General features: G+C 40.5%; 1 protein-coding gene across 5 annotated transcripts in view; it reads left to right on the forward strand.

Annotated features, from left to right (window-relative positions):
* The window catches only part of SEPTIN8 (septin 8), a 67,808-nt gene extending 64,063 nt beyond the window's left edge, over nucleotides 1-3,745 (forward strand). For all 5 annotated transcript variants that reach the window (XM_061617044.1, XM_061617045.1, XM_061617048.1 and 2 more), the window contains exon 10: nucleotides 385-3,745. In XM_061617044.1, the coding sequence (XP_061473028.1) occupies nucleotides 385-388 (4 nt within the window). In that variant the 3' untranslated portion in view covers nucleotides 389-3,745. The remainder of the gene's footprint in view (nucleotides 1-384) is intronic.
* Nucleotides 3,746-12,183: the final 8,438 nt, after the last annotated feature.

Genomic DNA, 12,183 nt, shown 5'->3' on the forward strand with positions numbered 1-12,183 from the left:
GTTAAACAGGCCAGCTTCATAACCCATAGTTTGAAGTGGACTTGTTTAGAAACTAACAACTGATTGTTTTAAACCAGGATGGTTGCTCATACATAATGCTGAGCCAAGATTCTTTGAAAATCAAACTAAACTCAACAGAAATCACCCTCCTGGCTGCATGGGAAAGGGAGAGTGGAGCATGTGTGCCTGATACTTTGCTTGGGCTTGTGCAGGCTTCTTCACTCAAGGCTAACCACAGTTTAGCGTTGCATGTAAACACACCCTATGTCCCAAAGGGTCACATTGCTTTTTTTGCTGCTAATATTTATGTAATATTGCTATTTTGTTTTCATTGTGCTTGATATTCTGTAGTTTAATTTATGCTTTTTTATGTTTTTGTTTCAGTTAATCTCACACACAGACTTGTATGCCAGGAGCGGACTCTGTGCATTCATATGTTTTTGTTGCTTGCTTTACCACCCTGTGAATCCTACTGTCATACCATTGTGCAAGTGACACAGCATGAAAGACAAATTGATCATCTGCTGCGTTTTTCATTGAATGGATTGTGACCGTGCATGGATGTTACCATTTTAAAGAAAATATTTGCTTTGCCTCTCCAGATTCCCTGTGGAAAATGCTTGTATTACTAGATTTGAAATATCATGGGTTTAATTGATTTTAAACCCATTGAATTACTATCTATTTATAAAAATGGCCCTAACTATATCTAATAATTTTTAAAATGCAATCTAGACAAATGAGCTCCATATAAAGGTTGCTGTTGGGAATCTATTTCATTTTTATTTTTAACATTTATTTTGGGGTAAAGATCACGAAGATATCTTATTTTGGGCAAAAATTGCAATCTGAATATGTTGAGTTTGAAGTGACACTTTAAATTTCTTATTTGAAGAAAACATAACTTGCACACTAGTGTGCTATTTAAACAAAGCTCTTAAACATCTTGTATATTGTTCTGCTATTTATATTCTGTTGCTGAAGTGCAACTGATGTAAACAGGTGTTTTAAGGGGGCTCGTGTTAAATCTACGCTATGGAGGAGATATGTAATTCCTTTTTTTTTTCACCAGCATATGCCCTCCTGTCTGAGTAGATGTTTGATTCTCAAACTTATTTTTAATAATAAATATAATAAAGTACATCTCCATAATCAAAATAAAATTGCAGCTAATGTTTAAAAATCACTCTCAGCATCTGTCTCCATCTCTATTCTGGATGCTGCTCCTGTTTTTAAACCTGTTGATTTTGACTCTCCTAAAATGACTACAAAAGTCAGTATTTTGAACCTGATAGGTACCTGATAGGGGTTGCTATACTTTCCTTGGTATGGTGTTGGTGGAAAAAAAATAGGTGAAAATGGCTTTAAACTGTACTGTAGGCAGCTATCATTTAAAGTAATTCTGCAAGTGTGTAGGTGTGAATACTTCTTAAGGTAATGTCTTCGTGTGAATGTATATTCTTAGTGACGCTCATGCTGACCAAATTCAAAAATCCCTTTTAGATTCTTGGTTAAATGAAAAAATAAGGGCCACTTGATGTGATTTTGCTTTTCCGAATGTATCATAAATCTTTTGCCACATGCTTTGTGGAAAGATGCATTTGAAACAAGTGCTCATGAAAGGGCTCCAGCATGCTTTTAGGAGTTTCTCAATTTGCTAAACAGTCAATCCTGAGAATCTAGTAGGGTTACTTGCTATGAGTGTGGATCCAAATATATGTTAGATACATTCATAAATTAAAAGTCAAAGTGGATCTTGACAAAGTTCAAGGTCCTCTATGGCAAAAGATTTTTCTGTAATGGGGAAAAATCGGTTGCATGGCCCAACGATACTGTTCAGCCTACAGGGTAAAGTTTTCTCAGATTATATATGAGCTTCCACAATGCCTCTGAAGAATCCATTTTATTCTTTCCGCAAGAAACGGTAAGAAACCCTATATTCACAGCTAGCTGTGAGAGCTGCTTTGCACATTACATAGAAAAGTGGAGATGGAAGCCTGGAAGAACCCCTGAGAGTCTCTCACCAGTTCCTTTCCATTGTAGCCTGCAAAATTGGGATGCATCTCTCAGCCACAGTGGGACATTGACGAGCTCCAAAGGTCATGCTCTTCCCCCACTTCCCCCTGCCTCTGTGTAATGTTAGCAACTGTTTGCAGATCTTTTTGCTATGGAAGTATTTAGGCTTCCACTTAAATTCTCTTTAATGCTATAGCATAGCATATTTTTTATTTTTAAAACAATAAAAGGCACCTTTTCTTGCCTTTCCCAAAATAGCATTTAGCTATATTATAGGCCTGATGTTCCTCATCTTGCACATTCTCTTGCAGAAAGCTATTATATGTGTTCAGACATTGAAAAACCGTCGTCTTTGTTTTCTCTTAAAAGGTGAATGTCTGAATATTTTGAAAAACATGTTACAGTATTACTTGATATTTGTAAAAACCTCATGAATTTTTTTTACAGGTACTGTTTAATGGCAGACCACCTAATGGTGGTATAGTGGATAGTTAACCATTTTTAGGAGTTTGTAGTAATCTGACTTTAATAGTAATAATAATAATAATATTAATAAGGCTGTGCCTCTATTAAGCTAAATATATTTTCTAAAAGGTAGCTTTCAAAATATTAGGGAAGGGGAATGGTTGTGTACAGGATCCAATATGCTGTATTATATACATGATGACAATCCTAACACATGATCTGTTAAAAGTTGCAAAGCAAACTATGTTATCTTGTATGAGAACAAGATTTCATATGAGCCTGAGAATAAATTACCATGAATGAGGCTGCAGGTAGAATAGTTTTTTTTTAAAAAAAAGATCAGATATGCAAACTAATGCAGTGTGGGAGTTTTTCTAGCAGATACATAAGCCAACAAGATCTTCTGTGCAAGTGTTTTCTTTCTGATTGGCTTTCTGGAGATCACTATATTCCCGCCCTGTTTGAAAGTTTATGAAAAAGTGGTAGCAATAATGAAAAGATAAAACATGTAGACCCAAGGCCATAATGGCAATATATTTCTGATGAAGACATTCAGAATGTATGTAACAATATATTAAATACTATTTTATATATAAGTATGTCTGTGTACCTTTATGTTGTGCTGACCATTTTGTCATTTTTAGTGAAATACTGGCATCCACTTTTGTCTTAGTCTTTGTTAATCTTTTTTGTAATAGTCTTCCCCAACAGAAACCATTTTTTTTTCTCCGTTGGGGTTCTGTTTGGAGTACTTGACTTCACATTTTTTTGTATGAGACCAAGTTGCATAAAATAATTCTGTACGTTATTTCTTATTTAATAAGATACTGGTTATTATAATGTGACACTAATCTTAAATTAAATCTTAAAACTAAACTTGAAGATTCATCTCTTATGTTTCTCTCCTGAGAAACAGGAAAACACAACCATCAGTTCAGGTTTTTCAGCTCTATATGTAGTTTGATGAATAGGAAGATGGATCTTTTTAATGAACATGTGTGTTTTTCTGTTTTCAAACCTGCATATCTTAGATGGCTATCCATTTTGTACTTTGTGTGTTTAATGAGAGCAAATCAGAGAATTCCACCTAGAAGATCATACTGAATGAAACTCACAAAGAGACAACAGGAAAACCCGTGGAACTGTTTTCATTAAATGTTACCATGTCACTCTCATTTTTGTTTTACAAGATTTTTTAAGCTTTCACTTTTTTCAGTTTCCTTTGTACTTCTTTCTTTTTATTAAATATTATGTTTTATTTTGAGTTCTGTGTGTTTTATTCCCTTCAGTTTAGAATATCTATTAGGCCTCTAATGGAAAAAATACAGTAACTTGAAAATTTATATACAAGGCTGTAATTTATCATGTGTTTAATTTATCATGTGATGGGGTGGAACCACAATCTCACTGATCTTAATGGGCCCAGTCCATTTGATATGCAAGACCACCTGGAATGAGGGTTTGCCTGGGTTTTAAAAATAGTTGACTTGGTAATAAGATTTATATACTACATACATAAAATAATTTTGCTCCAAGGGTGGAGGAAATTCATACATCTGTAGCATTGCTCTGGTGTACATCATAGCCTATTGTGCTTTTTACAGAATTATCAAGATGGCACAGAATAATTTTAAAAGGCCAAACCTCCTCTGAAAGAACATGAGGCTTCACTTCTGACCATATAGTAGGGATGTGAGGTTTGGCTTGGCCATGAGTTGGAGAACCTAATGTGGGCAATGAATAGTCTGGATGATGGTGGTGGTGGCGGCAATGATTTTCATTTGTTAGCTGCTTCATACCTCATGGTCTCTAAGCAACTTACAACAGATTTAAAAACGTACAATATGAAAACTTAAAACAGAAGAAAGCTAAGATAGTACATGTCAAGGGCCAAAGGCCTGAGTGAAAAATAAGGTTTTGCCTGGTGCTTAAAGATAGACGGAAAAAGGTGCCAGGGGGCCACCAGTGAAAATGCCCCCTCTTATGTTGCCACCCTCCGAGCCTCCTGTGGAGGGGCACACGAACAAGGGCCTCTGTTGATGTATGCAGGATCTGGGTTGGTTCATATGAGGAGAGGCAATCCTTGAAATACTGAGGTCCTGAGCTGCATAAGGCTTCATAGGTCAAAACCAGCACTTTGAATTGAGCTAGGAAACTAATTGGTAGCCAGTGCAGCCATGCAGGAATTGGTTTTATATGTGCAGACTGACTTACCCCAGCCAACAATCTGGCCACTGAATTCTGCACTATCTGGTCAGAGGCAAGTCTGGGGAAGTTGCATTAGCATATATTATAATCCTTGGCTTTACGTGATGGTTAGCTGTGCATGCAGAATGCTTTGACAACATAAAGGTGCCACGTAGAGAACCTAGGGAGATCCTCTCTGTGCTAGTAGAATGGACTAAAGGAGTGGAATCACAAGTTTCCAGTTGCTGGGGCAGAACAAATGAGGATACTTGCATGAGATATATTTCATCACAATAATTAAGATTGTTTGGAGCTGGCAATGATAAATGAACCAGCTAATAATAAAAATGTCTGGACAGCAGGCAGAGAAAAGGCCTAAAAACTAAGGCACCTAAAGCACAATCCACCAAATGTTGTTTCAGGCCTTTAAAGAGGGCCTGAGCATTGCATAAGCCCACTGAAATGAATGGATGGTGAATAGCTTCTATTGACTGCTTTCAAGTTATAGTAGGAGTTGAATGCACTTTGTACAGGCCTAAGAGATTTCACAGTTAATTCCCTGGAACATTCATCTCTGGAACAGACATAGATATTTTGATGAGTGATGTCTCCTACAGTGATAGCAGGAATGATCGAACTTTTAAGTCTCTGGGGTTTAGAACTTATTATTGTAATTAATACCCCAATAACATAACAGCAAAAGCAGATGGAATGTTTCCTTAGCATATAATACTGTCCCACTTACTTCCTAATTTAACTGTGAGCCTACCATTGTGAAGTACTGTTCGGTTTAATAATTTGGAATAACATCACCAGCACTCTACTTTTATATGAGTTGTGCTGCCTCATTTCCAAAAATGACACATTCAACTACAATAGCAGAAAGAAATTAGCAGTAGTTGTGGTACTTTAGAAGCATTTTTGCAACAATAAATCACTTGGGTAAAAGCATACTTACACAGAAGCTTATTTGGGTTCCTGTTCTGTCCTTTAGCGCCTAACAGGAAAAGTCCTCTTCTGCGCCCTTTCCCCGACCAACATACAGCATCTTATGGAAAAATTCTTGAGCTGGGTTATGTAGGTAGCAGAATGTGAGGGGGGAGCATGGGTTGAAGATGCAAGACAGGGATGAGGAACCTGTGGTCCTCCAGATGATATTGGACTACAACTCCCATCGCCCTTCATCATTGACCATGCTGACTGAGGCTGGAGTCCAACAACATCTGCAGGCACCCACCCTACCATTATCTAACTTTATTTTTTTCCCTTTTTGCTGCTGCCACCACCATCAAAATTAGTGGGTTTTGGAAGGCCAAACTTGGCTCCCAGACTGGGGGTTAGCCACTGCTACCTTAAGGGACTTGCAATGGATCGGTCCACTTTTCCCTCTGATGCTTTTTTTGGTGGTGTTCTTGGGGTATGTGTGCGTGTGTGTGTGCACGCACGTGCACGCACGCACATACTGGAGTGAGTGGAAGACTGCATCAGCTGCCCTGTGGCTGCAAGATCACTGTGATTCTGGCTCCTAATAAAACAAAACTTGTTTATGAACTATCTGCCTCTCTTATGTCCTGATCTCGGAGCAGAACATACTGGGTATGGAAGTCTATGTTAGTAGTCCACCCCTGGGACCCACAGGCAAAGAAAGAAATATTATAGGCAGTGTTCAATCTTTTTGTTGAAATTAGTAAGCATTATAAAGAGAATCTAGCACTTTCTAGATTTGAGACTGCTTACTATACTGAGATGCAAAGAGCTGGGGAAATGTGCTCAAGTCAAGTCAGAAGCTACAGGCAAGTGCCATCATGGAATGAATAGTGTCTGCCATTTGCTATCATTATGACCTCTTAACTGTTTAATTGCTTTTGAAACATCACAGTTCTATCTGTGGTCCTCTTCAGGCATTTCAATCCAGTGTAGATGAAACGGGTAGGGTGGGGTGGGGGAACCAACAAGCACACTAGCTCTAGCCCCCCCCCAAACACATGAAGGGTGAATATGTAAAGCAGGGACCCTCCTGTATCTGATTTTCAAGGGTTCCAAAACGCACAGTGAGCACACATGTCTGCTCTCACTCGTTTTCCTTGCTCTGTATAACACCAGAAAAGCTCAGGTATATTACTTAGAAGCTGCTTAGGCATGTAAGTGGTATATAAATTAATCAAAATAAAACTTGTTTCCAAAAGTCTTACACTGGTATTTTTGGATATTGGTGTGACTTGGGCATGACTTGATAATCTTTTTAAGAGATAGAATGTCTTTTGGCAAGGAAGACAAAAAATGCAGAGACATCACAGAACCACTTAAGGTATGATAACAGGTCATCTTTAAAGCCATAGATCCTTCACTCCTTTATTATTTAAAGCAAATATTGTATGATGTATAGACTTCATCAGGTACTTAAGTGAGGAGAAATAGGTGAGCCACTTGGCTTCTTTGGGGCCCTTTTTATTCTGTAACTTAACACCTGGTATAGCGCAGTGGGGAGGGGAGCCTGGCTGGGAGTCCAGAGTCTGGGAGTTCAAATCCCCGCCCGTGTCTCCTGGGGGTAAAGGGCCAGCTAAAGATCACCCCACAGTGAGTGGCTCAGGGGTTACGTGCCCTGCCACCTGTGCAGCCGTGGGCAAGCTGCATAGTCCCAAGGAACCCAGTTGCCTCCCAGCTGGCAGTTGCAGACAAGCAAGGGGCTGGCTTGTGTAGGTGTGGCAATCTGAGCAGGCCCTAGCCAGCTGGGGAGGACTAGCCTCAGAGGGAGGCAATGGTAAACCCCCTCTGAATACCGCTTACCATGAACACCCTATTCATAGGGTCGCCATAAGTCGGGATCGACTTGAAGGCAGTCCATTTCCATTCCATTTTTATTCTGTATTCCGACCAGTGGCAAGAACTGTGGGAAGGCTAGACGGGCAATAAGCTTCTCAAGTGGAAACTAGTACTTAGAATAGTGGTCAAATCTGTCACTTAAGAATGGAAGGCAGTTGTCCTGGCATAGTTAAGGACTGAGCAGCGAGTCTCCCAGGGTTACCTCCAGATATGAAGGGCCTGTGGACAGAGTGCACTCAGGTGCTCCACCTCCTACACCAGCCTTTCCCAACTAGTGGTTCACCAGATGATGTTGGACCATAACTCCCATCAGCCTCAGCCAGCATTGCCAATGGTCAGGAAGTATGGGAATTGTGGTCCAACAACATCTGGTGGACCACTAGTTGGGAAACGCTGTCCTACACTGATAAGTATCCCCAGGCTTATTTGACAATGGTGGTGGAGGCAGCAGCACTCTTAAGCGTGGCTGGGTGCTGCCTTTTTGATTTCCCACAATGCCTCATAGTGCCCAATGTAGTATCAATGAGGGAAGTTAAAATAGAGGCTTGCAGACCCAGTTGCCTGATAGGTAACTGCTGATGAGCCCTGTTGGGGTGCTGGAGCCCCGGTAGCTGCTCTTGGATGCCAGGAGCTAACACCAGGCTTGGGCAACCTCCTCCTCTGTATCTATTCAGCAGGGAAGCTCCATTTATGTGCATCCATTTATGTGCATCCCCACACTGTTAAACTTTCTAGACTTTCCTTGGTTTTCAAGTGTACAACCAGCCTTTCTGCCCACCCAGTTCCCTGCTCTGAACTGAACTTCAGTTCTAGGTAGTAATGTTGATCTACACAGTTTATTCAGGTTCTGTCTTGGCTAGCTGACCATTCTCTTTGTTTTTAAGACATTTTGAATTATTAGGAGCAAGTTGCTGATGAAAATATTTTCTTGCATTTCAAAGATGATTAGCGTGGGGTGCTGTATGGCATAGCTGCTGCTGTACCATAAATTGCAATAAACCCCCATTTGTGTGTCATCTGTGTAGAATGGTAATGACTGCACATCCCCTACAAGTTCAGCTGTAGGTTTCAGTTTCCTTGTTTTTTAAACAGAAGATGGTAGATATTCCCATGTATATAATTGGGTATTTATAGTTCCATGAGTTGTTGCAACAATGCTCCTTCCATGTTTAGAGAATGTGGTTTCATGCTATACACGTAATGTAACTGACTGAACCTGCAAGCTAAACACTGATTCTCTCTTGTTCTTTCTGTAGCTTCTTTAGTCTTCCCAGTTCGTGCTCCATAACATCAGGAAGATATGTAAATTAGAAGACTTAATAAGGCCAAAACACCTCATGCAGAAGAAATTTAATTGGTGCTTCTACTTTTTTTATGCTTGCAATTTAATGCACAGAAGAGATCCCAAAGTGAGAACTGTTTTGGACAACATTGCCTCACCAGGTTTCTTGATTAAGTAGATCTCTTATCATTGAACTTTAAATTGTGGATTCTGGCTAAATGCATGGCATGCACTAAAACCAAAGAACTAAACTTCTTACTAGATGGGGAAAGAACCCCAAACAAAAGTTTTCCAGTAGCAGACTGAACACCCTTGGCACATGTTCAGCATGAAATAGATGCTTCAAACTCATTGCTTTAAACTGCCGTTGTAAATGGGGCTTGATAGTTTTTCTTATAAATTGGCTTTGGATTTGTTTAGTAACACTGACCTAAATGTGTGTTGTGGACTAAAGACCCACTCTTTATAACATCTTTTTGCTAATACCCACTCGATATATTTCAGATTGGGGCTTTAAAGACATCTTCTCTAACCTCTCTGTGAAATTTTAGTATATTTTAACACTAACTGTTTTCCCAGGGCTTCCCTCATGTCAATGTATGCTGAGACTATGGAAGGAAAGCCACTAATTCAGTTTCCTAACAAGAAGGTGCATGATTTCATAGAGGGGCCCATCCATCTTTTATCCTGACCTTGACCCATTTTCTTCCCCATCCTTATTTCTGTGTTTACATCGGTTTCTTGTTACAGGAAATGGCCAGAGTAGTCCCAAATATCTTCAAATAATAAATTGGATTGTGAAACCATTTTAAAAGGACAACTAAATGGAGGGGAGGGGGAGAGAGCAAGAAAGAAGAGTCAGGAAAGGGAATGCCATACATGTGGTTTGCTATAACCTAACATCCTTGAAATAATGACTTAAGGGGGTTATTATTGCCCACTCTCTCTCTGTAAAGACATAACAAACAGATTTGTTTGCCCCAAAGGCCTGGATACTGCCCTGTTCAAGCATAAGATCTGAGAGTAAAAGCCAAATATATCCCATGTCTAGGAAGCAAAATAATTTTCTACATTCCATACATAAGCTGTTAGTTTGCTGTCTCATTGTGTTAGATGGAAAGGTGAGGTGGGTGGAGAGTTTTTCTGTGTTGGTAGGGGTTATTATGTGCTTTGGTTGATTTTGAAAATCAAATGTTCAGCAAATTAATGAAACCCATACATAAAATTGACATGTATTGTCAGGGCAAAAGGTGAGAAGAGTTGCTATGAGGTTAGCGTTCTAGCATTCCTAACATGCAGCAGTTGGCTAGGTGTTTTTTGTGAGGGGTGGGATGGGAGGCAAATTTAGCAATGTTCTGAGGCCTGGCTCACAATGAAACTGGCCCATCCACCCCTTTCTTCCTGACTATTGGCGGGTATGCAATTACATAGAGAAATTCCTGGCAATCAGCATCTATGGTCACAATAGCTGCTTATTTTATTAAACCTAGCCATCTTACCTGGTTTTCCCCCACCTACCAAAATTTCCAAGGATTGGGAGCTTTATAATTGTGTAGCAACTGTTTAGGGAGCCTTTCTATTTTCCTGCGGTCTTAGATTTTGATGAGCATATATTTAAGGGTAGTTGCCTTTTCCCTTAAGGGCCATGATAAGATGTTTAGATGCAGGCAGTAGCAGCGGAGAGTTCTACAAATGAAAAGAAACAACATGAATTCTGAAGAAAGGGGCCATTTAGCCACTGTGTTGTAACAACAAACTTCCACACTCTTACTGTGCTAACAGCATGGTGTAGGACCTACATTATGTAGGTCAGGAGTTTGGAAACCTCCCTATCCAGTCCCAAGAACTCTCTCCAGGCCACACCCACTCTCCTCAGGTCACCTCTCATTGGTTTTGAACTGCACCCTCATTGTATGCTTTGTCTGGCTGGAATGTGTCCTTGAACTGCAATAGTGCTCTTGCTTGCCAGGATGGAGGGGTGTGTTGGGGGGGGGAATGTAGAAGTCTCTGGTTCTGTGTGCCTAGAATGTCACCTATTGTACAAAAGTAAGGGCCACATCTGTTGTTCTGTTCACGTGTGCCCCCAGCCACCACCGGCATTCAGCCCCTGGAAGATGCCCACAAGGAAATTTGGCTCTTAGGCCAAGAGTATTCTCCATCCTTAGTGTTGGTACAAGGGTAGATATTCAAACTGTACACTGCCCAGGGTTAAGCCGCCGTGAGTTCCAGTTTTGCGGAAAGGGCAGGGTAAAAATAATGATAATAAATAAATAAACAACAGACAGAGTGTCTATTTGAGGAGCATTGTGAAAACAGATTTGCAGTAAACTGAAGTCTGGGATGAATGTCATTCATACTAAATGCATTCCCACCCAGCTAAATTCCTTCTCCCTCCCTCAACTGTTAACTGACAAAATTCCCCCCTCCCCCAACCTCATGCCATGCTCCCTTCAGCTCTCTCCTCCTATTTAGCATAACTTTCCACACTCCAAGTGATGATGTCTTTTCCCTTCCCCTCCAAATATAAACCTCAGACACGGTTGATTGCAACACATTTTGGGAACCCTGGCCATATTGTTACACCATTACTGCCTCAGTCTTGTCTGGATTCAGTATCGCTTGGCTGAAGGGAACTCTGACGAACCATGTAACCAAGCCATTTCAAACTTTGCTTTTGTATTTGGGACATCAGTTTTTGCATTTAAAACTCTTTTATCAATTTGGCAAAACAGCCTTTATATTGCCAGCCTGCAAAACACGTTGAGGTCTTCTTTTTTTTTAGTAACAGATTCCACCATAAATCTGCTTTTGCACTTAGTTATTGACTATGGATTTGACGTCTATGACCACAGCTGGATGTTGCACAATTTCCCTTCAGAAGGCTGAGGACATGAATATTTGGTGTGCTGATAACCCTTGTTGGACTTTCAGCTGAACTTGAACTGTCTCTCTTGAAAAATGGTAAATTAGGCATGACATCATTCTAAGTTCCCAACGAAGCTCACACTCTCAGGCATGGGATTAATAGTTCTAGCAAGATTAATGGTGTTCATCCCCATTTCTCCCCCCCTTCTCAGGCCGTTTATCAGTGGTGTATGAGGGAGGAGTGAGGAAACATGTGATGGGGCAAAGTGGTGGCAAGACTGTGGGAGTTTTGAGTTAGTGGAGGACACCTACAGGATGATGATGCCACCAAGCCAGAGCTGCGCTGCTGCTGCCCTTCCACCCAACCCCTCATACCACTGCTGGGCCCTGCCTACTGGTCTCTCATATTCTGATTCAATTCCTCTCTTCAGGACTTAACCTGTTCCTTCGCCACATGCTCTGGATGCAAACAGGACGTGACACATTTCTGTAACAGAGAACATGTAGGCAGAAACCCCTGGCTGGCACTGGTGGGGCAGCCAATA

The sequence above is a fragment of the Rhineura floridana genome, chromosome 3 (genome assembly GCF_030035675.1).
Source record: "Rhineura floridana isolate rRhiFlo1 chromosome 3, rRhiFlo1.hap2, whole genome shotgun sequence".
Lineage (NCBI taxonomy): Eukaryota > Metazoa > Chordata > Lepidosauria > Squamata > Rhineuridae > Rhineura > Rhineura floridana.